Source organism: Lolium perenne, chromosome 7 (assembly GCF_019359855.2).
Source record: "Lolium perenne isolate Kyuss_39 chromosome 7, Kyuss_2.0, whole genome shotgun sequence".
NCBI lineage: Eukaryota > Viridiplantae > Streptophyta > Magnoliopsida > Poales > Poaceae > Lolium > Lolium perenne.
In genome coordinates, this window is record NC_067250.2 from 251379553 (window position 1) to 251405000 (window position 25448).

Genomic DNA, 25448 nt, shown 5'->3' on the forward strand with positions numbered 1-25448 from the left:
TGATTAGCTCTGGTGATTAGCCACCACAATGGAATACGAACAACAGGTGCTTTTCTATTTTAGAAACAAAGGCTGTTTTTTTTTTCAGGACGAATGGCGAGAGAGTCTCACTCTCGACATGAGTCTGCCAGCCCGCGAAGGAGGCTCCAGCCCAGGTAGCTCTACCAGCCCACGTACAAAGAATTGTTTCGTGCCGGACGAAGCCAGGACTGAGTTGGACGGACGCCGCGCGACACAGGGTGGGATAAAGGGGACGACGTGGCTGCACGACAAGGCTGGAAAATCAGCTAGTGGGGTCTCCTATTAAGAGATAAAAGATTCCAGGCCTCACTTCTTGGGCTTGAATCAGGCCTTCGCGCGGCCCGTTCAGGAAGCCCGTCTTGTACAAGCACCACGCACGTCTCGACCCCCCGCCGACCACCGGAATCCGGTTGTTCGCCGCCGGCAACCTCCGCTGCTCATCCTCCTCCTCTGCCACTCCACGAGCCTGTCTTCGAATGCGACCTCCGCGCCTTACCAAGGCGCAGACGGCGGCGGCGTGCACGCCCTACGTGGCCGCTCCTCATCCGCTTGCGCCGCCCCGACGTGTCAGCTCCTCATCCGCACTTCCCTCCTGGTCAATCGAAGATTCCTCCTATTTGCCTGCCTTCCCCCCAAACACCCCACCAAACTCGTCCGTCCTCTTCCTACCGCAGTAAGCTCACGCAGCAACCATGGCGGCGTCAGGAACCCTAGTCGTGTACAGGGCGCTGTTCACCGCGCTGGGTCTGTCAATGGTGGGCACCCTGGTGTACACTTGCATCACCGACGGCTCCCCTTTTCGCGCGGAGCTGCTCACTCCGTGAGTACTGTTTTTTTTTCTCTCTCCGTTGATTGAAGAGGGTTAATTAGATCCTAGTTTTTGGGGTGAATTTCGAAATCATCTCATCCCTCTGGCATGCTCCCTTGTGGATCGATAGGAGGCTGTTGTCAGTACGATGCTTCTAGGTTGAAATAGTGCTGTTAAGACTTGCTGATGTTAGTATAGAGTAACCTGCCCTGTCTCACTAATGGTTAGCAACTGCAGGAAGCATTATACTACGTATATATTATGTTAAAGTTTTTTCTTCCAATTTTTCGGGTACATCCAAAAGGCGTGATTAATCAGCACCATTTGTAGCTCTTGTGAAGTTATATGTTCAGTTATGAAGTTTAATTTCCTCGTTAAATTCAGTTACTGTCTGTTTCTGGGTAAACCTTACACAAGAAAGGCATAAATTTCTTTACCATCTTTACAAGCCTTTAGCTATAGCATGTTTTGTTCATGTCCAGATTTAGTTACGTGTCTTGAATCAGTAAGGCGGTGTGACATGGGATCTAAGGCTTTGTCAACATTGTTGCAGGTTTAGGTAGCTCCTGAGAATGATACATTTTAAAACAGTGAACTTGTTGATTATGAAAATTGTAATTCTTCTGTATGGGTTGTTCTCGGAGTAGGCAGATAATAGTTCTTGTCCAATATTTACATGGTTTCAAATGGTTTTCATATGAAAATTGTAATTCTTCTTGTGTAGGTGGATGGTGACAACACTTGTTGATTTTTATGTAAATGTGATAGCGATTTCGGTAATTCCTCTATCTCTGTATTTTTATTTCCTCTCTGCAAAGAAATTGGTTAATTCGGATGCTATGTACACAAATCATGTGATGTTTAGAATATTTGGTAGTACAACAGGTTGCACATGAGTGGACTACAACATAGCTATCAGTTTTTTTTGCTATCTTTATTGACTAAATTAAACTATTGGACAAAATATAGTAATGTACCATGTAGTTGATGACATTATCGTAGACTTATATTTTTGTGTGAGTTTCTTCTATCGATTTTTTTTCCTTTCCGTCTATATGAAGGTAATTCAGGAATTCTCAAATTTGGTACCTTATGTGTAACTGCATTGCCTTATTTTTTTTGGATGAAACATAGATGATTATACACATGAGTTGCCACTCAAAGATGAAATTGAATAGTAGTACAAAATACCCCTTGCATTAATAGCAATGTTATCCTTGGCACACTGTTTGGAGATTGCAAAGATATTTTGTATTGATCCCTAGCTAGATCACTATGGAGTAAATATCATCGAGCGGACAGCAGATTTGCATGACCTACTTTGGAGAGCAACGAGACTAGAGATGGCAATGAATTTAATGTTTCTTCCTGTTGATAGATTATGGTCTCTTTATATAAGAGTGCCCAAGCAATTTAAGCAATTAATTACATTTGCAATCAACAAAGCTAACAATAATCACAGCCAAGAGATGAGATGTACCCTGGAGATAACTAACTTGCCAACTCCTTAACCAAGCTAGGAGACATTCTACTATAACCTTGTTCAGAACTTCAGATACATATTTGCATCAGTCCAGCTGTGTTCTTCTGTTTTAGCATAGCCAGCCAAACTAGTAAATTAGCATAGCCAGTATTCTTCTGTTTTATCCAAACTAGTAAATTAGCATAGCCAGTATTCTTCTGTTTTATCCAAACTAGCCATTTCCCTTGATCAAATAAATAATTTTTGGAGTCCATCTGTTATATGCATATGGTCATGTCTTCGACGGCATGTGTCCGGACCTCCCAGCAATCAAGGTTGCCATGAAGACTGTAGCTAGGTCATTGGCATCAGCCAGAGATTCTGGGCTGCAGCTTCTCCTTCTATATATGGATGCAAAAGCGTTGACCAAGGGTGAAGGATCCCTCCCTTTGCTATACGTTGTTAGGTAGAAATGAGACATCTCAAGCATTTTTCATGCGTATAGCACCCCGTTTAGTCCGAATGCACACCCGGCGATTCGAACCGGGGTGGGCAAGCTCACCACCGTGAGTTCAAGCCACGAAGCCAGCGCTTGGTTCTGTAGGGGGATGCAGGCCTTTCCATATGTGTGCCTTTTTGTGTGTTTGTGGACATGTATGTTTTAGCCTTCTTCAGTTTGTGACTACACCTCTTCTTCTATCATTGGATTGGGACACAGTCCTTGTGTTTCCTCAAAATGATGCTTGTTTATGCACGGATTGAGAACTAGAACGTTGTCTTAATTTTGCTATGGGTCTAAAAAATGTGGACTTAAACATCTGTTTCCAACTTTAACTTGAGATTGAAGTGTTTTTTTCATTTATGGTGTATCAGACTTGGGTTGTCTACAAGGAAGTAAACTGGATTAGTTCTGTCTTCTGGGTAGTTCTGTTGTTTTGTTTCGGCAGGTATGCTTCCTCTTTGCAAATAATCTTGTGTCCTCTTGATTTATCATGGCTTGTTTCACAGTTCTGTTTGATTGGAGGTGCTTTATTCTGTTTAGTGTGATCATTTTCCTTTTCTTTTTCAGTGCTACTACATGTGCTTACATAGTTACCAAGCTATTTGAGATAACCCCTTTAGGGCCTTCGCAAGATCCACTTGATCATTTATTGCTAAGGTATATAATCAAATTCTTGGCTCTTGATAGGGCTGCATGGAGATCAGCGACCCATGTGTCGGAATCTTAGTTTATTCTCCTTTTCCATCTCATTCTTGTTTTGGCTTCCTTTTATTTCTGCTGGGTTTCATATGTAGCCTACCCCAACTTTGCTTGGGGAAAAGGCTTTGATGATGTTGTTGTTGTATATAATCAAATTCTTCTCCATTGTTTGCCGTATACTGATACATCCGAGTCAACTATTTTGTCAACATCACAATACGTGATTTAATAACTGCAATTCTGAAAAAAACCGCATCAATTGGAAGTCGTTAACATTATATCAGTAATTCATGATTAGCTTTGATGGCATTCCTTCACATCATTGTTTACTGATACTTGTTCTGTTTACTATGCCTGCATTAATCAATTCTTATGCCAGTATTTGGTACACTGAGCTCAAGAAGACAGCTGTGCTCTTGGCAGTAACTTATTCCATTATTTGGTACACTGTTAGTTTCTGGGCTCTTGGCACTAACTTATTCTGAACTTCTAGTTCCTTGTCCTTGCACATAAAGTAATAAAAAAAAACGTTGACCAACGGGGGAATGATCCCTCCCTTGGCTATACGTTGTTAGGTAGAATGAGACTTTCCCGGTTTATTCGCCCCTGCTGCGAAATTACCGCGCATGAGGATTCGAACCCGGGTGGGCTGGCTGCACATAAAGTAATAGCAATAAATAATGTCCGGAAGACAGCTGTGCCAACATCAAATGAGTAGTTTTCTGTAGTTTGAACAAAATGAGCATGTGGAGTCACCTTGTTGGTACAATGCCTCTGCTACGTTCTACTGTGCCACAGTTACCCACTACTTTTCACTCAGTGAATAGGGAGGAATGAAGATGATTGCATTACTGCACATCAAGATAAACTAAGACGAGTTTCAGCTCTTCTATTTTCTGCTGACACTAATATCAAACTTAAACTGATTATACATCTCTTTTTTCAGGCAAGATAGTTTACCAGAAAGGAAGTGTTCTTTTGTCACAGTTGGGAGAATTATTTTTAGCATTTTGGGCATACTCATGGCTGCGCTTGTCACATATACTGTCGTTACAGATGGCCTGCCTTTTAGGAAGGATTTGTTGACACCGTAAGTGATTACATTCATAATTCATATTCGTCCTTTCTTAGAACTATTGATTTGAAGTATTGTGTTGTGCGTCCAGGTAGATGTAGCAGATAAAAGAGCTAGTGATTAGGTACTAGATTACAGAACTTTAATATGCACAAAATCCCTACGTAGCTTTAAAATATAAAGTAAAGCATTATATATGGGAATCGTGCTAGAACCCAATCTATGCTGAAGTTGCAACTCAGAGTTATTTTTCAATGCTTCTGTCCGTGAGTACCTAGCTGTGTTACTCGGACATGGGCTTGTGTGTATGTATCCAACTCAGACGTCCAATTTGGTAAAAAATATTAGACACAAAATAACACTCAGAATCTAGCACCAGTGTTAAAATCGGACACAGATTCGGCATGCCTACTCGGCAAAGAAATCAGACAAATGTGTATGAGTAACATAGTACTACTTGTCACTCACCATAGTTGTGTACAAGACTGCAAGCCATTCAAAGTGAAAAGAGAATCGTTAGAGGCATGGCTCAAGTAAATCTTGTATGATGCTGACTTTATGAACTTACTGTATATTTTCCATTGATTTGACAATGTAGCCACTTATTAAATATATTTGTTTATTCATTATGCAAACTTTGGAAAGTTCTCTTTGGTATTTTTGCTTGGGTTATCTAATTTCACTGGTATTTACAATTAGAAATCTCAAATTTATAATTCTCTTCTGCACAGGTGGATGGCTGCAACCTTATTTGACTTCTATATAGATGTCTTTGCAATATCGGTGAGTCATCTTCAAATCTCAGTAATTGTCCAAAGCAATTAGAGTTTATTTCATGGGAACTGTGCATAGTTTTATCTGACATACAAACCTATACTTTTAAAAGAAATTTCCAAACTACACATTCTTTGACATACCTGCCATAAAAATGATATTCGTACTCAGTCAAATATAAAAATAAGAATCCATTCATGTTTGCAACTCACCAGCAGGGCCCACATATAAGTGACATATGGTAATTTCTTGCCTACTTATTTACATGAATCAGTGGATTACTAGTAGCTGACAGCCTGACACTGCTAAATGGATGGATGAGATTTGAGATATTTAGCCCGTATAGTGCTACTTGGTAAGGATGATAATTTAATATTTTGCCTGTTTGGATGTTATGGCAGCTTTGTCCCAAACACCAAATGATAACTAACCATGCGTCGTTTCAACTTTGATGCATTGATTTTTTTTACTTGAATGGATGTTATTGTTTGGTGTTAGGTGTTTCAAAAAGTGTGTACCTTTTTCGAAAACTCTCTTTGGCTCCCGAGCTCATCCATTTATTTTTGAAAATTCTAAAATCATATGTACAAGTTCAAAAACAAATCTGAAAAATATTTCTGGATGCAGAGATGTATCCTACAAGCATGCAAAATTCTTTGTATTCTGGGATACACAAAAATGGCAAAAGTGTAGATATGAGTATTGTGAACAATGCACATTTTAAATTATCAGTTTTTTCCATTTTGTGTAGCCCAGAATGCAAAGAATTTTATTGTGATCTTGTAGTTTTGTGGGATACATCATACATCATTGACTACATCCAGAATTATTTCAGATTTTTGAAACTTTTAAATATGATTTTGATTTTTCTTAATAAAGGAATCACTGGAGCTCGGGAACCAGAAGTCTCCACTCAATTTTTAACAGACATTCCAACCGGAACCTAAGTTATTAATCTATAATATTTTCTGTGTACACTCTCTACTTTTTTAGCCCCTCTTAGAAAATTTGCAATGTCATCATTTTTTAATTTCCTTGATGGTGATTATATTTAGTATGCTCAGTAACTTCCATAGTTCTAGCTACTAGCTGACAAAGTTTATTCTTGATTGGTAATGCACTTTCTTGTATTTTACTCCCTGATGGGCAACACAAGGCCAAATGGTTAATCTTTGATGATATGTCTACAGGTATGGGTTGTTCACAAGGAGTCGACTTGGATCTCATCAGTCATTTGGATATGCTTGTTGATATGCTTTGGAAGGTATACAAGTCTTGTTTGGGGCTTCCAACATACACGGTCTTAACATATCACTACATAACATATGAGTCTTTATGGTTCATACAACTGTGATTTTACCCCACTAATTGTCCGAACATCTGCTGCATCTGCATATTAACATAAGATGCAATTAGTACTAACTGGAAATAGATTATTTTTGTCCATTCTGATGACTTATTACCGCCAGATGTTTGTTGTGATTTAGCATAGAGTTTTTATGTTCATGGTAGGTGTGAGACTCAGACATCTTAATACTCTAAAAGTGGCTGCTAGGATTATTTTTGGTTCACATGTGGGAGGCATTTTCTCAAGTACTATGTTGTACAACTGTAATTATGTAAAGCTGTAGTATACTGTTAATCAGTGCATGCAGCCTCAAGTATTAATTTTTGTAAGCAACATATTTACTCTTATCCTCTTTTTCTTTGTTTTAGCATCACAACATGTGGCTACATTGTGGTTCAACTTCTCCAAGTATCATACGAAGACCCAATCTACCATGTGCTGCTGAACTCTCATAGCAAGTATGGAATTGCACCCTCTCAATAATCCTTGATATTCTACGGATCTGGATAGCTTGCACTTGTGTAAACTCTGCTTGACAGTCATTTATATCTGTTTGAAATGTAGGAAGATTTGAATATATTGAAGAGCTATGATATGTTTTGTACACAATAAATTCTCTCTTATACCATAGCATGCAGCAATAAAGGGTATGAGTAGCGATTAGTGGAGTTTATTGCTTGATTGAATGGCATAATATTTTTTGGCTTTTCTCTGCAAAATGGGCCATGCTATTTGTGAAGTTGAGTTTATTACTTTGATGTGTTCATGAAGAATGCTCTATTTGTACATATGATTCAGTTGCTTGGTAAATTATCTTTCTTTATCACTATGATCCTAAATCATTTAACACTTCTTTTTAGGCGAATCATAAATCATTCAACACAATCGGTGCTAAAACCTAGTGAAGGTCAGTAGCGACTTTCTTGATATGTTGGATAATTACACTCATTGGCAAATAAACTGTAGAAATCAAAGCTTGCATAACCTTTTTATTTGAGGCATCTCGCCCTTGTGTGTGGAAGCATCAACTCAGGGCAGAGAAATCCTTCAACCATTTGCACTATTTCGTATTCCTTGACTTACAAGGCGTTTGTTCTAATATAAGAAGAAAGTTGCTATTTCCCTTCACTTGATTTCAACACCTATGTGTGAAGGAGCAGTGTACACAGTTCCTCCTTTTCTTTTCCCAGTCACTTGATATGCCCTATGGGCCATTATGGTTATTGATTTATACATCTTGTAGTTCCAAAATCGCCCGCATGAGCAACTATGATTTTCAAGAAGAATTTTGCTTGGCTTCTCATCAGAATGAACTATTGACACTTGCTTATTGTGGTGAAGATATTCGAGTGGAGAAGCTACATCAACAGTGGTATCTAACCTTTGAATAAGACTGGGCACCCCATGGATCCCACCTTGCTAGGAATGAGGCAGATAAAAAAGTTGGGATCTTTCCTGAGCATACCACCCCTTTGACTGAAAGATTAACATATAGGGAAAAATTAAAAAAACTTCAAGGTAATTGCTGTTGCAAGGCTGTGCCATTCCATTTATCTGACCAGAACAGAACTGTGTCACCTGCACTAATAGAGATCCCAGAGACTTCCCTCTAAGTATGAACCAATTTCATAATATCTCTCCATGAAAAGGAGCCAGAGAGTTTTGAGGCAACTATGAATGAAAAAAAATGGAGGTGTTTGGTGGGTAGAGCTTCATTCAGTTTTTTTTTTTTTTAAATCTAAAATGCCCACACCACCACTCCTTTTTGGTTTACAAATCATCTCCCAAGCAGACAAGGTTTGCTCTGGATTGTTGCCTCTCCATAAAAGGTGCCTGATGACTCTGTTGAGTTACTTGGTAATTCCAGGAGGGAAGATTGTACTGAAGTGATGTTGAGTTGCTTGATAATTCCAGGAGGGATGATTCTATTGAAGTGTAAACTTTGTGCGATTGTATCTCTTGATGGAGCATTTGAGTTCATAAAGCTTCCTTTACTGAAAAAGGGTCCATATTTGGGGTGGAGTATATACAAACCTGGATATGCATCCAAAATAGATGTTCTGATATCTCTCTCCGGTGCACAGAAAGTCCATTATATACAGTAAGCCTATGGTCCAGTTTCAAGGGAAAAACTGGTGCAAGTCTATGTATGTTATTTTCCATTTCCGATGTAGAAGATGATAGACAACTCTGTTTTTGGAATCTGCTCTAGAGTACTTTTAAAAAACTAAGAAGAATTAGTTTAACCAGAAAAGTGGATATCAGTCAGTCGGGTCTACACCTCTAGCCAGGGCAATGAGATGATGGCAAGTGGATATCACCTTTACGGTCTTCTATAACGTCATGGGGAGAGGAAATGGACGAGGGACAGTCTGCACATGCCATTTTTCTTAACTCAGTGCCCAAGCCGTTGGACAACCCTGTTTTTGGAGTCTATATTTTTCTCCGAGTAAAAATATTATTGGATGCATACGTGTTGGTTGAACCAGAAAAATTGAAGTGTGTCAGACTCATTCAGGTCTACGCCTCTGGGCTGTCTATAAACTAACAGCGATAGGAGAATGAGTGAAGGGAAATATGTGGATGTAATTTTCCTTTGCCATGCAGAGGCCGTTAGACAGACACTGCCTTTGGAATAGGTACTATTTTCCTTTTCAAAAAATTGGATACTATACTTGCTGAATTATTCAGAAAAGTCGAAGTTGCTCATTCGGCACGCTCTAGTAGAGCATGAGATGATGAGATGAGTATGTAGGCAGTTCATAAGCTGAACGGGACATCAAAATGGGTGAAGGAACACAATCTGTCATTTCCTTGACCTGTGTGACCACAAGAATTAGGTGCCTGAATTGATTTCCTCTGTTGATGCCTCCAGAGCTTTCTCATGCACACAGTGGCTTCTAATTAACCTTTACCTTCGTATTTTGGCCAATACTCAGGCTCTACGGCATGCATGTACATGATAACAAATAATTTTTCTGCAGATTCACTGTACTACTTGTTGAAGTGCATATATTATGGTACTTACGTTTGCTTGATTTTTTTTTTTTTGGTATTTTCGGCAACATCAACCGTATGTGTATTAAACGCAATTATAGTCGTATCAGAAGTTGACGGGTAAATTTCTTACATATCTTGTCCCTTTTGATGACAAAATAGTGCTTAGCTGTCCAGTAACTACAACAAATTTTCCTCAAGATACAAGCAGAGAAAACAAATATGATGTGATTAGGTACGTTCTTACCAGAATTTTGAGCTGATGGCTAAAGATACATTGCGTTGTACGAGTACCATTGTTCACACACCATTAACATATAATATGGAAAATGTTCAAAATACGTACATATTAATTGGCTATTGAATTGCAGCAACAAAGCTTGCACCATCTTCTGTTTTGATGAACCAGATGAATACTAATCCCAGTGAATCCAGGGCCACCAGGCTTCTAGATGGATTCACCTTCAGTCGATAGGTGTGTGCGATATTTGTCTTTGATCCCCAGTAGCTCTCTCGTAGCATCAGCAATCTGCATTCGTTCAGTTGGCAGCTCCTTCGAACACAGTATCCCAATGTGCAGAACTGATGTGATGCATGCAGTTCTCATCTCCGAGGCGCTCTCAGCTGCAGGAGTTATTTCTGTCCCTTCCCCCAGAGAAGAGAGTAAACACAGATCCATCATGTTCGTGACTTGGTCTCTCAGTGCTATCTCGACAAACCTATGCAGGTTTAGATCTTGCAGAAATTCACTATCAGTTGGCCTTTTACCGGTAAACAACTCTAACAGCAGTATTCCATAGCTGTAGGTATCACCATTGACTGAGACTTCATTTCCTTGACCATACTCTGAAAAATGCATATATATGAAATTAGTTTCCAATGAGAAAGCATGTCTATCATGAAGAAAAAACAACGCGGAATTTTTTTCAAAATATTAGTGTTTTGACTAAAATGACTTGCTACTTTGGATAACAATGTTTCATCAATAAGAAAAATGATTACAAAATGGGTATTTGCTAATGGAACATGAACTTCCTAAAACTGCACCGATGACCCTAAGTACATAAGTAGTGCAAATTAAACCCCATTTTCTTAATTCTAGCTCATAGAAACGTTTGTGGACATCTTAAGAACTGGGATCACTTGAAGCGTGTACACAAATAGAATTAGATGCGTTTTTTATGGAAATTAATAAAGGTTGCTATTAATATACAGAAACGAACAACAGGGGTTAATGGCTAACCTGGGGCAGCATAACCAATTGTTCCCCTTCTTGTAGCCCAACCACTTGATATCTCTGGGAGGCTAGTATCATCTTGATGCAGGAACCTTGCAAGTCCAAAGTCACCCACATGGGCAACCTTGTCATTATCGAGGAGAATATTGCTTGGCTTAAGATCACAATGAACTATTGGCACTGGCTTATAGTTGTGAAGATATTCAAGTGCCGAAGCTACATCAATGGCAATATCTATCCTTTGGATAAGACTGAGAACCTCATGGCTCCCATCTTCCAGGAGATGGCTGTGTAGCCATTGATCTAGATTTCCATTTGGCATAAACTCAAACACGAGAGCTTTGAAGTCGAGGCCACTGAAATCAATACTTGAGCACACGGTCAATATCTTCACAAGGTTTCGATGTCTAACGCATCTTAAGGTCTCGCATTCTGCAACAAAGCTCTGAGATGCCCCTCGCTGCTGGAGGTTGAGCACCTTCACAGCGACAATCACTTCCTGATCACCCTCCATCATTGTTCCTCTATACACCGAGCCGAAGCTTCCTGTGCCTAAGAGGTTCTCAGGAGCAAACCCACTTGTTGCTTTCACTAATTCAGCATATGTAACCCTCATGTGTTGTCCACCATGGAGTGATTGAACCCTTCTCTTCGCGAACTTGCTTCTTAAACTCCGTTGTGCAAATAGTGCAAATAGTACTAAGATAATGAACAAAACAGCACTGGCTACTGAGATGGACACGACAAGCTTGCGAGACCACTTCTTGGATGTAAGACTTGAGCAGGGAGGCAAGTTAAATTGGGGGATACCTCCACATAAGCCATAGTTCCCTTCAATCAGAGCTGCACTTGCATTCAGAAATAATCCACGATCTGGGACTTCACCTTCAAAGTTGTTGAATGACAGGTTGAGGGTAACGAGCCCGTGCATGTCCCCGAGGAAGACTGGGATGCTCATGGACAAGTTGTTTCTTGAAACATCAAGAACCAGAAGGCCTTTCAGCTGTGACATTGATGCTGGAATTGTGCCTTGAAATTGGTTTCCGTTGAGACCAAGATACTCCAAACTTCTGCACTGACCTAGAGAGACTGGAACTGTGCCATATATTCTGTTGTCAGACACATCAAGGTATCCAAGATTTACTAGATTACTAACTTCTGGAGGAAATATCCCAGTTAGCATGTTGCCTTCGAGCTCCAAGGAAAGAGATAGTGTCGATATAAGGAAAATCTCTTTTGGTATTGGACCGACAAGCTGATTATTTTGTAGGCTCAGTGTCTCCAAAGGACAACTTCTAAGGCTGGATGGTATGGGCCCAGTAAGCAAATTTTGGCCGAGTTCGAGGCTATTTAACGTTGTGAGGTTTCCAAGTGTTGGTGGAAGTGGTCCAGATAGGTTATTGTTGAACAAATATAGTTCACCTAGGACCCCGATATTGCCAATGGACTCGGGAATGTTTCCATGTAGAAAATTATTTTGCAAGTGCAAGTATTGCAGGTTGACTAAGTTTCCAATTCCTTCCGGTATATTTCCGTGTAGCATGTTGTAATCCACACCGAAGAGTTTTAAATTTGTGGAAAGGTTTGCTATTGAATTTGGTAGCACCCCTTCTAGTTCGTTAGAACTCAGATCTAGGATTTGCAACATACTACAGTTTGTCAAGCTAGAAATGAAGCCCCAATCGGCATCATTTCTTGCTTTTAGCTGACCTTGCGAGAGAATAAGTGCCCATAAGCTCTTCATGTTAGTTCCAAGACATTTTGGTATTACTCCGGAAAGAAAGTTGTGAGCCAATTGAACTACTTCAAGCATTGAAGCATTGCACAAAGACTCTGGGATGGGCCCTTGAAATTGATTATTATCCATGCTAAGTTGCTGTAGTTCTGGAAATTTATTACCCAAATCATCCGAAATGGACCCACTGAGATTGTTGAATTGTACGGAAAAAGCTTGGAGGGATGAAAGATTGTAAACAGAAGGTGGAATAGAACCCTCCAGTAGATTATTGTTCAGATAAAACGTGGTGAGGGAACTGAGTTTTCCAAGCGTGCTAGGGATTGAGCCCGTAAGACTATTCAATGTGAGAGAAAGAGATTTGAGGAGATTCAGATCTCCTAACGATTCAGGGATGCTACCAGTTAGGCCATTGCGTTTGAATTCTATAACTAGTAGAGATGAAAGGTTTCCTAGGGAAGGTGGAATCGGACCTGAGAGCTGGTTTCTCGATAGGTACAGAGTCTGTAACTTCTGGAGGCCCGCGAGAGAAGTGGGAACAGGACCTGTCAGACCATTGGAATCAAGAAATAAATCGGTCAAGTTTCTAAGGTTTGCAATTTGTGTTGGGATTTCTCCTACTACCATATTCGATCCCAGATCAAGAATCATCAGAGCTTTTAGATTTCCAATCTCCACAGGGATATTTCCTGTAAGGTTGTTGTATCTAAGAGCGAGTATCTCAAGATTCTGCAGCGATGCCAACTCCCGGGGAACTGAGCCTTTCAGCATGTTGTAACTCAGATCAATAACTCGAAGTTTTGACAAGACACCAAGGGCGGAAGGTATCACCCCTTGGAGGTTGTTTTGTACGAGGGAAACAACTTGAAGATGCACACACGAGGCCAGCGCTGGCGGGATATTCCCGCCGATGTAGTTGCTGCTGAGGTTCAGATGCTCAAGTCCTACAAGGTGTCCAAGTGCTGATGGTATGGTACCATAAAAGCGGTTCTTCTGGAGGTCCAGCCGCCTGAGGTAAGTTAGATTACCTATGGAAGAGGCGATGGTGCCGAGAAGGTTGAGCCCACGGAGGTCCAGCGCTACTACACGGCCACGGCGGTGGCCACGCAAGCCGCATCCCACTCCGTGCCATCGGCACATAGGGATCGATTGATTTCCCCATGAATTCAGGGCCTCGAGTGGATCTCCTTTTATCAGAGACCTAAATGACATGAGCACTTGGTGGTCACTGGCGCTTCTTGTGGCAGTTTCAGCTGTGGACAAGGTGGCTACATGCTCGAGACTGGCCGAATATGGGAGACAAAGGGAGGCAAACACGAAACACCCCATGGCTATCATAATCGACATGTTCATGCGACGCTTGCAAAGGCTAGTTTGCAGCTGAGAACTTCTGGTGCTTGTAAGTGATTTTTTTCCTTTTGTTGCGGGGAACTTATATACAGTTAAATGGTAAGCAATAAACAAGACAACGGATCACTTTCGATATACATGTGGTTGAAAGCTAGCGTAAGAATAAGATCTTTTAACAAAACATTTCAACCAGGACCGACTCTTAATTTTGTGGGGCCCTACGGGGAGTTGACTGACATGGGCCCCTAAAGTTATTATATACTACCTTCTTTCTACTGAATAAGATCTATAGTTTTCGTAAGAATCAAACGACGTAAAGTTTGACCGAATGCTTAGAAAAAAACGTTAATATGTTCTATCCAAAATCAACGTTGTTAGATACATCATGAAATATTTTTTATATAATATCCTGGTTTTTGATATATATTTTTAAAGTTCGGCCAAACTTTACTTAGCTTGACTTTCAAAAAATATGCCTTATTCATTGGAATAGTTTTTTTTTGGGTCAAAGTGAAATTATTTAAAGATCGACTAACTATAGAAAAAATATATACATCTATATATGATATCAAATGTACACAATATGAAAGTATATTTCGTGACCATTCTAACAATATTGGTTTGAAATTATAAGTGTTGACATATTTTTTATATAGTTTGTCAAACTTTATGAAGTTCGACTTTGACCAAAAATTATACTCATTCTATTTTAGGAAGGAGGGAGTATATATGTACGCATATCAAGATATATAGACATGCGTGTCTACTTTTACTTACAAAATATTAGAAGTTGATATCCAACTATATAATCATAGTGTGAGAGAGAAATACCCGGTTACACCCGGGGCCACATGCACCCTATATTGAAAGTTCCAAAAAGTGCAATTTCAAAGTTTCAGAAAAATTGAAAAAAAAATGCACGTATGTAGATATTGTATTATGTTGATACTTATTTGTGCAGATTTTGGGATAAAAAAAACGATCATATGTGACCTACACAAAAATGTGAAACAACAAATCCCTATTTCTGTGAATAGTACCTCACGAACCATTACAGTATCATTTGAATATTTTGTTATTTTCGTGTACGCCGCATTTAAGTGTAGAAATTTTGGGTTTCAATAGCTTTAACATGCTCCCCATTTTTCCGATGTAGTACCTAGAGGTTGACTAGAGCCACACATCATCAACGATCCTTCGTGCCAAGAGCTTGCCAACTATGATGCCTTTGTTTGTTGCATCTATACCTGGCCATGTGTCGGGCCGGGCCGGGCCGAGGAAAGCCCGACGGCCAAAAAGCAGGCCCAAGCCCGGCCCGACCAAATATCCATAAAGCCCATCGGACCGTGGGCCGGGCCGTAGTGTTAAATGCGATTTTTGGGCTACCCAGGCTCGGCCCGGCCCGACCATCGGGCCAACTTTTTCAGGCCTAGGCCCGAGTTTTTCGGGCCGGGCTTCAGGCCGGGCCTTGGGTCGGCATGCCCATGGCCAGGCATGGTTGCATCCATGACCGCGTTCCAGAGAAAGCCGTTTCTTTCGAAGGGACGAACACCGGCGGGCGGTTCTTCGCATGTGCACATCACAATGTGAGTACGTCTAGCTAAATTCTAGGAGATATAAAGGATTCCGGAGTAATATGCATTGTTTGTGCGATTTGATATACATAAAAATCTCTAGCCTTGGTATCCTTGTTCTTTGCCGACCATCTTTCTTATCCATTTGGTTTTGGTGGTGTTGGTAAGAACTTGATTTATGCGTGCTTGATTTACTTTGATTGCATCTTCATGCACTCATATCTCGTGAGGTTTTTGGGCTCAAGTTTGTCTTCATAAGCGCATTGATTATTATCAATACCCTATTTCTTGTTTGTGTTCTAAATGTTTAAGAGGGAGTTATGATTCCATGTTTGTGCATATTGTATTCAAATGCAATAATCCTAATTTATGTGTGAACCTTGGGGAGCTTCTTATTTCATTTAGAGCACTATCTCTTTCTATCATGACATCTTGTTTTTATCCAATTGGATCTTTTGATTGATTGCTTCATTCGTTGAAGTTTCTTCACCATATTATCTTTTGCAATCTTTGATCCTCAATATATTGTGATTTCCTCCATGTATTCGTTATTGGATAAGTGCATTTGATTCCACTCATATTGTGAGAAATGCACACCTTGAAGAGGAACTCATACTATATTGGCCTTCTAAATTTGGCACTCATTTTGTCACTTGTTGACAATGGGGGGGAGAAGTTTAGAGGGTTTAAGGGATATGGTTTTATATTTAAGTTTGGTTTGTGCTTAAGTGTGTTGCCTCTCAAGCATTTCATATTTATTATGCTTTGCATGGTTGAATATATAGTGGAAACTATCCCAAAAGTTAAGCTTGACAATGTATGCAATGAAATTCAAGTTCATCACATGTGCATATATTGTGGGGGAGTTTCCTCTATATATGTTGGTTCTACTCACATCTCTTGCATTAGTTGTAGTTTCTGTGAGTAGAATCAGTTTTGATATGGGCTAGTAGCTTTGTGTTACTTGACCATATCAAATATACCTTCTTGTATACAACTTATTCTCAGATAAGTTGCATGCTTATTTCTAATATTAATTATATAAACCCTCTTGTTGAGATTGTCATCAATTACCAAAATGGGGGAGATTGTAAGGGGACATTGTCCCTAAGTGCGTTTTTGCTAATTAATGACAATCCTCTATGGACTAAAGTTTTTCGTTTTGTTTGTATGAAGGAATGTTCCATAGGTACTGCTTGTAGTCCATGTGTTGGATTTATCTGTGGATGCCATGAAGATAAATATATACCTTTAGTATTGACATCAAGATCATCGTTTTGAAGGGATACAAGGATGACCAAGACTAAGAGTAAAGATTGAACTCAACTTGGTCAACACATGTGATCTTCACATAAAGATTTTACCACTTTGGATCATGTGATCTTGTGGGCGGTAAGACTTGTCAATTATGCTTCATGAGCTAACCCACTATATATGTGCATTTGTGTTGTCTATGTGGGTTAGGTATCTTGCCATGGGCATGCATCAAGAGTATGATCTCATATAGCCCATGAGAGGATGGCATCAAGATTGGATGTCATCAAGGTTGAGAAGGGAAAGTTCAAGATAAGCATATCAAGATATCATGCTTGAAGCTTATCGTCCATTTGGTGATAATATACATCTGAAGATGTGCCTCAATGAAGCTTTCTCATAGTGGTGTATGCGGAGCAATCATGAGTCTTCACGAAGCAACAATGATCAAGTGGGCATTACGCTTTGAATGAAGCATGAAGCGTCATCATAAAGATCAAGCGAGATGCGCAAGGCAAAGTATGCCCTTTCTAGGTTTTCCTTACCGGTCTCAAGGTGGTTGTTGGGTGGCCGTGTTATAGGATAGATAGCCGCACTATCAAGAGGGGCTTTCAGTTGGGTAACTTGATCGCATCGTCTTAGGGACCTCAATCCTTTGCATACTTTAGATCCCTATATTCTTGTTGCTCCTTGGTGTTTCTTTATTTGAGGTTCTTGAGCTTGTTGCTAGCTTTACAACAAGTCCAAGTTCATCTAAAACGGAATTCGTATGTATCTTCTATTGCATTTTCATGTTTGGAGGTTTTACCAATTTGATTTTTATAGATAGGACAAACCTTTCATATTGTTCTTACTCAATGTTTGGACTATTACTTTTCTATGCATAATGTTGTAGAGCTCGTTATCGTGATTCTAACGAGTCCAAGATCATCGAAATCGAAGTCCGGATGCAAAAGTTGTCGCATTTTCGGCGTCTAGGTCGGCAGGCCGAGTGCTGCTGTCGGCTAGGTCGGCACCCTGGCCGGTCCTGCCTGGCTTAGCACGGGTGGCTCGACTTTAGCTCAAACGGTCATTTTCTTGAAGGGTTATAAAAGGGGCCTTCTTTCTCATTGTTCTAGGTGTTTTTTGGCACGTTTCTGACCACCATTCTTGACCTTCTTGAGCTTGCTTCCTTTCCCATCCCTCCTATGATTCTTGCATTTTGAGGGATTTGAAAGAGGAGATCTAAATCTATAACCTCCACCAATCCATTCCTCCTCTAAGTGAGGGGAACTCTTGGGATCTAGATCTTGGAGTCATTGGTTGACCTCCACCATTGTTCTTCCTCTCTAGTTCATCCTTAGCATTTGTTGCTTTGGTGGGATTTGAGAGAGAATTTTGAGCACCTTTTTGGTGTTCTTGCTTTGCATATCCTTGCATAGTGTTGAGCTCTCCAATACGATTAGTTCGAGTGAGAGAATATGATCTTGTTACTCTTGGAAGGGTAACCTTCTAGTTGGCTTGGCGGTTGGTGCCCCAGTGACCTCTTCGTGGAAGATTGTGAAGAGGCCCGAGCTTCTCCTTCATGGAGCTTGTCATCTCTGAAGCGGAGAAAAAGCTAGCCATAAGGGAAAGACCTTTGTCCTTCGTGGTATTGGCTTGGAGAAGAAGGTGAGCCTTCGTGGCGTTTGGGAGATCTTCATGGTAGCCCGCATCTCTCCAACGTGACGTACCTCACCTTGTATGGGGGAACACGGGAATACATCTTCGTCTCCACGTGCCTCGGTTATCTTATACCCGAGTTTACTTTCCTTGTGATAGTCGTCGTTATTGAAGTACATATACCTTTCTATCACTTGTGTTACATATATCTTGTTCCTATATTGCTTATCTTGAGTTGTTATTGTTGCACTTAGTTGAGCCTAGCATATTTAGGTTTTCTACTTGTAAAATAAACGTTAGTTTAAATCCACATTCTTACAAGCCAAATCCCTAATAGTTTTAAAACGCTTATCTCGTCCTTTCACGAAGCCACGACACCACGATCGTTGAGCTGATGCGTAAGGTGGCATCCGACGGCAGCAACGGCCTTTGCCACCCGAAGCTAGAGGTGAAGGAGGAGGACGACGACGAGGCCGACAAATCCGTGAAGGTGGCGGTGCTCCACCACTACCACAAGCGCCTCATCGCCAGCAGCGACGATCCCATCGAATGTCGGGATACAATGCGGCCTTCATGTCGTCGCTCAACGACCACGACGCCTGGCGGGGGAACATTGGCCACGTGATCGTCTCTTCCATCCATGAGTTCAGTTGGACACTTGTCGACCTCAGCGCATCTCCAGTGGGCTGACCCAAAATGGTGTCCCAAATGGTCCGTTTCGGTCCATTTAGGTTGGCGCGCGGACGTATTGCGTGCCTCTATCCGGCTGGCAAGGCCAACATGCGCAGCGGATGACCCTTTCGGTCTACGCTACCATTGTGGCTTGTTGGCCAGAGACAACAAACACATTGCGCTTTTCATTGGACTAAACAACTCAAATGGAAAACAACTAAATATGAAATAAATAGAACCCTGTTGCCTAGCTTTGCCATTGTTCTTCGTAGAGGTGGCTCGTTGGATCATCGCGAACCGCTGCCTCATGGTGAAATGGCGTTTATGGTGAGCCTCTCACCTTCGCGGCGGGTTTGCTCGGTGAATGGTCCGAGCGTTTAGCTCAAGGATCCTCTGTCTCTCGGCCAGCATGAGCAGCCGCCCAGCCACCTCGGTAGGCAACCACTCGAGGCAGACCTCCATGACGCACTGGAGGAACTGCTAGTTAGCCTACTCTAGGGTGCGGGAGGCGTTTCTCTAGTTGTGCGCCAGCCGACAAGACTCTAGTCGGCGACGGGCTCCTGCTCCTCCTCGGCCGCTTCACGTTTCGTGTCGGCTTCAAACTACGTGTCCACGAGGACGGACTCCGCTATGTTGGCCTCGCTGAGGCCTACGTTGAAAATGTGTGACGAGATCTAGCTCCGCTCCGACTTCGGAGGTGGAGGTGGAGGCGGTGGCGGCCAGGTGCAGGCGTGTGCGCCCGTTGCGGCCCAACATAGAGTAGGTGGTGGCCTTGCGGCGAGGTATGCTGGCTACACGGCGACGTCGTGTTGGGCGGGGCGGGGGGGGGGGGGGGGGGCGTTTGGAGGTGAGCATCACGGAGGCCGCATTTAAAACGGCCAATGCATGGGATGCCGGTGCGGAGAACGAGCCGTTGACATTGAGCGCGCGACCAGAGCAGGCGACGGTGGCAGTGGTCAGTGATCGCGCTTTGATGGCCATGGCTGCAGCCGCTAGTCGCTTCCAAGCGGGGCCGGGACACGCGAGGCCGGACATGTGCGCTGTCTACGGCTTGTCTGCATCGACGCATCGGTTCCCCAAAATTTGTGGTCCGATGGGTCACGGCGGACTCCGTTTAGGTCGCCCGATGGAGATGCCCTCACGCACGACGACATCGAAGCTGGTCCAAGCGGCATGGTAAAGGACGAGCCCATCAACCATGGCGGCAAGCAGGAGATCGTCGATAAAGGTGACTACAACTTCTTCTAGTACTACTACGACCGCTCCCGCCGCACGTGCCAATAGTTTTAGTTTAGGTCTAAATTTCAACGAATTCCATTCAAATCCTTGTAACATATAAGAAATTTGAGTGGAAATCTATCTTTCCGTTTGATTTTATTTTTTCAGTTATTTATTAAAGGATGTGACTGGAATCAGAGGCACCCTAAAAACACCATCATAAATATTCACCGAACGCTCTGTCAAGCGCAGTTTGGTAGGGTGCCTAAATGAAGACGCTCTTATGACAGAGTATGGCCGGCAGTGACTTTGCTGGGTATGCGGTCAACGGTCAGAGCCGGCCATGATTGCAATTGACGGCTTAAAGATGACAAGTTTTATTGCCTCGTTTTCTATGGAGGCGCTGGCTGGACTTGTCATTGTGAGAGAGTATCTAGTGCTACAGCCTATTTGGCTGCTACCAATTTCCAGGGACATGAGCCGTTCAATTCAATTGGATAGATAGGATCTTAGCAGGTTGCTCTATGACTCTCTGTTTGTAACATTTGCATTCTACACCCGAGTTGAATTTTCTCTTGCAGAGTAGAGCAGGACTGAGTTGTTGGGTTCAGCTCTCATGCTCTCCCCAAATCCTTCATTCTCGTGAGGGCACAAATTCTCCCCAAATCTCCATCTATGGGTTAGCGTGGCGTCGTGATTCGGCTGCAGTTCAACACAACACCGCAAATCTCTCCTCTTCCGACTCGATTTGAGTCTTCCATTGGTTCTGTAGCAGCCGCTAGCACATGTAGCTTGTGAATCTGCGGCCATGGCCTCACAAACACCCCTTTACTTCTGTACCAACAATTGAGTTATGGATCTGCTGGTTGCTTTGGAGATTTCGTGAAAGCATGGTGAAGAAAGAACTGACTTCTATGAGAAGATTTTGATAATCTTCGGTGAAGATCTACGTCTGGCTCCTACACTTTTATTGTAATGAGGACCAAGCCTTGAACGAAATTATGCTGTTACTGCCGGGAAAAAGAAAATATTTGGGGATCCAGATGCAAATTATGTGCTCATTGGAAGGAAGTCTGTACGAGATTCAATCATGTCCATCCAATTTAATCGAACGGCCCTGTTGCCCCTGGAAACTGGTAGCAGCCAAATAGGCTGTAGCACTAGATACTCCCTCTTGTCATTGTCCAGCTCGGTTGGCATCCCGGAATTGTTGAATCCTATTCTCTACTACTTAAAAAGGGGGAACGAGTTCCGTCATCAGGCGGTCCGTCGTTCCTTCGTCAAACCTTCGTCAGCTGATCTAGGATCGCCCCTCACCAGCCTAAGTGGGCCAAACCCAACAAGCCCAATTAATCCATGGCACCCTCTCTGCTCGTCAGCCAACATCAATTCCATAAACATAGCTCAGTTTCAACCATTCTCAGTTAACGCTCGTGGTTACCTGGTTCCAAAATCACGGCCAACCCCTACCCTTATTGCCATCATCAACCACCGTTACTTCCACCGAAAATTACTTCCAGCATTACCGTCCTAACAGCATATGTCGCCTTAGACCCCTGCTCGATCCTTCCACGTGACCTGTCCTGAAGCTTCCTCCATGGCGACTTGATGCATTCTCCGTCACCCCGACTCAAGAGGGTGATGGCACTGTCACTTGTCCCGGCTCCCGCCACCTTGCCTCCTACAATCACCAGGTAACCACGCTCCTGCATCAAAACTGTGGTAGATCATTAATTCATTAGCCAGTTCATGGATAATCATTTCTCTCATGTTAGATTCCGCAACGTTGAGGAGTTGCACATGTACAACAGATCATGGGAGACAGCCGCAAGAATTATTTCTGGACGAATCTGAGATACTAGGAATGGAGATGTTATCTACCGAGGCATCCTCGCTAACTGATCCGTGAGAATTATTTCTCGTCCCTACCTCTTACAATGTCTTCATTGCTATTGCTATCGATATACAAAAGAGAAAAACTCTTCTTTCCATCTGATTTTCTTCCATCAACAATCTACTGCCCTGATCTATCTTCGCATGTGTTGTCACTGCTTCAATAACTATGCCAGCATGACAATGCAGTACATGGAAGTGCAATATACATTTGAATATGTAAGCAGTTAATTTTTTTGGATATTTGCAAAAAAAACATTCCCACAGCTTAATATGCATGGCTAATATCTTCAGAAACTTTCTCAGTAACTCTCCTAGAAGGTGGTACAGTTTAGAAATGTCGTGTAAAACAAATAATAAAGTATTCAGACTTCTATTGTTCCGCACAAAATTAATGATGATGATATTCTGTCTTACCATTTGATATATCATCTACCAGATTTAAATATTCATTTCCACCGGATTTACTAAAATGCATGGTGGCATTATTTCTCCTGAAAAAAATCTCATGCATCGCCTGTCTGAAGAAACCGCAAGCATTGTCTAATTTGCAAGGGGTCATTACTTTTGATTGCTATGGTCATTGCTTCCAAGCATTTTGTTCTCTACTTGCTCAAGAAATGAATAGCAATTTAACCAACTCTTTGTGAAATCAGAACAACAATGAATAAATGTAGAGGGACTAAAAACGTTCAAGTGCTCGCTCCAACTTACAGAATTGATGCCCGAAAGGATCAGGTCGATGTGAGGACCTAACTCTCAGTTCCTTTGCAGCCAAGCTCTCTAAACTGGTTTCCCTAAGGCTTTGAGGGGTGCCGCCGACATTGACCTGAAGTCAAGTTAACTGAACTTAGTAATGATGTCAATGGTAGCTGAAGTTTGTAGCAATGTCCAGGCAGGGCAGAAGTAAACTGAAGTTTGTCTTTTGCCAGTTCATTACCTTGAACATGCATTGCGTGGATTTAAGATCGCGCACATGAATAATTGCCAGATGTTCTCTACCCAATCCAATAGCAACGGAGTGTTTGCATCAGCAAGAACAAGGACTTTGTCATCCTTATGGCTAGCACGTTGTGAACAAGGGCACAAAAGGTTGGTTGCTGATAGTCCTGGGTACAGAATGTTAGCCGGATCCTAAATGAACTTGAGAAAAATGCATATGATAATTAGCAGGGAAAATCTATCTGAAGCTGTCTCTAATTTTTTTCTCATAAAAAAAAGGTGGCTGCAGTGGACCAGCGTAAGCCAGTGTATCCAAGCTCATGTGGAGTGAGCTCTTTTTTTGCAGGGAAATGTGAAGCGAGTTGATCGGTAAAATATATACAAACTCATGGTGTGACATGTCACCTCTTTCTAACAATTTCATTTGTATCCAAGTACATTGTGTTTGTTTTCAGGATGTAGTCTGAGATATATTATGGTCGACATTTGTTTTCGTGAACTCTGTGTGCATAGTAACATTGTGCAGCCATGAACGAACAATAGGCTTCGCTGTAATTTGCACATACTTACTAAAAGTACTGCTATTACTTTCCTGCCTTATGTTTAACCTGGATTATATGTGCTCAGGTACAAGCCCTCTCTTATAACTACATGGTCAAGTTGGTTCAGTTGGAGATCGCAAGCCAAATAAATTGGTAAAATATGTTTATCAAAAGTAATCCTACTGTTCCGTAGAAAATATGTCATACATTTTTGCCTTTTTGCTACACAACCAAGAAAAGGGGTTTGTACTTTTATCATGTTGATATGAATCTGTAGCAAAATAACCTGTGAGCTGCTGACAATTAAATTCAATACATGAACCTGTGGTGGCAATCAATCTATCAACAGTCCTAGTAGATGCAAAAACATCTTGCTGATTCCTAATTGTGATCGATGGTAGTTGCTTTGCAAATTTTGAAAAGGTACGCACACATGTTGGTTTTCTCGGCCACTGAATTCTACTTAACCAAAGGACAACACTCAGTAAGTTACTGCCTGGTTAATTAAGATGAGAGATCATCTTCCCTAAAAATGACATACTCCCTCCGGTTCATATTAATTGACTCTAATATGGATGTATCTAGAACTAAAATGTGTCTAGATACATCCATATTGAAGTCAATTAATATGAATCGGAGGGAGTAATACTTTCCCAGGTTGCCTTAAAAATAGAATTTCCGCCATAACAAATTGACCTATGCAAACAACTACATCGGCGTAAATTGGTGGAGCCCGTCGACATATCGATTTGGTCTCGGGAAATTTTGATGAATAATTCATGTTTACCATCTAATTAGCTTCTGATAAGGGACAATCGGGTTGGGAGAGCGGAATCATACCGAGCCGGATGTACCACTTCAGGGTGACGACACCTCCTCGGGGGGAAGAAGCCCTCGACCCCGCGGCGGGAAGGGTAGGTATCGTACGACGCCTTCGTGTGGAGGGGAAGCGGGAAGGAGAAGCCGCGACAGCGAATGGGGACGGCGGCGCCACATTGGCGGGGAGAGCTGACGGCCGCAGAATCGTTGGAGGGGTAGCTACGTGCTTCCGGCCTGCAGCGGCTTCGCAACTAACTTCGAGCGGCAATGAAGAGGAGGAGACGAGGGGGCGTCTCTGCGCCTGGGGGAAAGCAGAGGAGATGGGGAACGCGTCACACCAGAGAGCTGCGCTCAGGCCGTCGGAGCAGTCGAGAGGGGCGGTGGCGAGAGGATATGGTCTGAACTCTGGAGAGAGAGAGAGAGACCGATAGGTAGGTTAGTAGATAAGAACATATAAACATGGTGAGATTGGATGTAGTATCAGTGACGTACTGACTGGTGTTTGGATACATCTAGGCCATCCAAATCCAATCCAAAGTACAGGAGTGGTGTTATCACCAGATTTTAGCCAAAGCAGGAGATGGGTCGTGATTGAGATGGGCTTAGAGGACATGCACATAAAGTGTCTCTGAATCGGCCTCGTGCGAGAGTTTGGGCTAGATTGCTCGTGTATCTGTACATTATGGTAGATCACGTTTCAGTTTAGAATTAAGAGATAGAGTTTAACACAATCTAGGCACATCGTCACCCCTTGTTTCGAGGGTTTCTTCCGGGTAAGCGTCATGCTGCCTAGATCGCATCTTGTGATCTAGGCAGTATCAGTTTATTCGTTGTTTTGTGTTGCTCGTGCTGAAGCCTTTTTGATGGCGAGCAATACCGTTATCA

The 25448-nt window shown here is 42.1% G+C and overlaps 2 protein-coding genes and 1 long non-coding RNA gene across 7 annotated transcripts; 1 reads left to right on the forward strand and 2 right to left on the reverse strand.

The window, feature by feature from the left end:
* The first annotated feature begins 381 nt into the window (after window positions 1–381).
* Window positions 382–8942, forward strand: LOC127313306 (uncharacterized). 4 transcript variants are annotated; one of them, XM_051343843.2, is made up of 10 exons: window positions 382–841; window positions 1554–1605; window positions 3165–3238; window positions 3361–3450; window positions 4439–4582; window positions 5299–5350; window positions 6532–6605; window positions 7058–7147; window positions 7550–7596; window positions 8604–8942. In XM_051343843.2, the coding sequence occupies exons 1-10, from the start codon at window positions 714–716 to the stop codon at window positions 8792–8794; spliced, it is 942 nt and encodes a 313-aa protein (XP_051199803.1). In that variant the 5' UTR covers window positions 382–713; the 3' UTR covers window positions 8795–8942. The 4 variants fall into 4 exon arrangements, with proteins under 4 accessions (XP_051199803.1, XP_051199804.1, XP_051199806.1 ...); XM_051343844.2 differs by lacking the exon at window positions 8604–8942 and adding an exon at window positions 8031–8415 and having other exon boundaries at window positions 388–841; XM_051343846.2 differs by lacking the exons at window positions 7550–7596; window positions 8604–8942 and adding an exon at window positions 8045–8415 and having other exon boundaries at window positions 393–841.
* Window positions 8943–9889: 947 nt separating this feature from the next.
* On the reverse strand, window positions 9890–14042 carry LOC127313304 (receptor kinase-like protein Xa21). The gene is made up of 2 exons (XM_051343841.2): window positions 10930–14042; window positions 9890–10532 (listed from the first exon to the last, which is right to left on the reverse strand). Exons 1-2 carry the CDS (start codon window positions 14009–14011, stop codon window positions 10135–10137), a joined length of 3480 nt encoding a protein of 1159 aa, XP_051199801.1. The 5' UTR covers window positions 14012–14042; the 3' UTR covers window positions 9890–10134.
* A 7504-nt stretch (window positions 14043–21546) lies between these two features.
* On the reverse strand, window positions 21547–24965 carry LOC127313308 (uncharacterized). 2 transcript variants are annotated; one of them, XR_011748380.1, is made up of 4 exons: window positions 24585–24965; window positions 23201–23360; window positions 22975–23089; window positions 21547–22084 (listed from the first exon to the last, which is right to left on the reverse strand). It is a non-coding gene; the product is annotated as an uncharacterized lncRNA (long non-coding RNA). The 2 variants fall into 2 exon arrangements; XR_011748379.1 differs by having other exon boundaries at window positions 23201–23369.
* Window positions 24966–25448: the final 483 nt, after the last annotated feature.

Bases quoted from the DNA above. Each gene is read 5' to 3' on its own strand.
- LOC127313304 (XM_051343841.2), bottom strand. From the start codon at position 14,011: ATGAACATGTCGATTATGATAGCCATGGGGTGTTTCGTGTTTGCCTCC. The intron at 10,533-10,929 runs GTTAGCCATTAA...TGCATTTTTCAG, and splicing joins AATTGGTTATGCTGCCCCAG to AGTATGGTCAAGGAAATGAA.
- LOC127313306 (XM_051343843.2), top strand. From the start codon at position 714: ATGGCGGCGTCAGGAACCCTAGTCGTGTACAGGGCGCTGTTCACCGCG. The intron at 5,351-6,531 runs GTGAGTCATCTT...ATATGTCTACAG, and splicing joins TAGATGTCTTTGCAATATCG to GTATGGGTTGTTCACAAGGA. The intron at 7,597-8,603 runs GTCAGTAGCGAC...TGATAATTCCAG, and splicing joins GGTGCTAAAACCTAGTGAAG to GAGGGATGATTCTATTGAAG.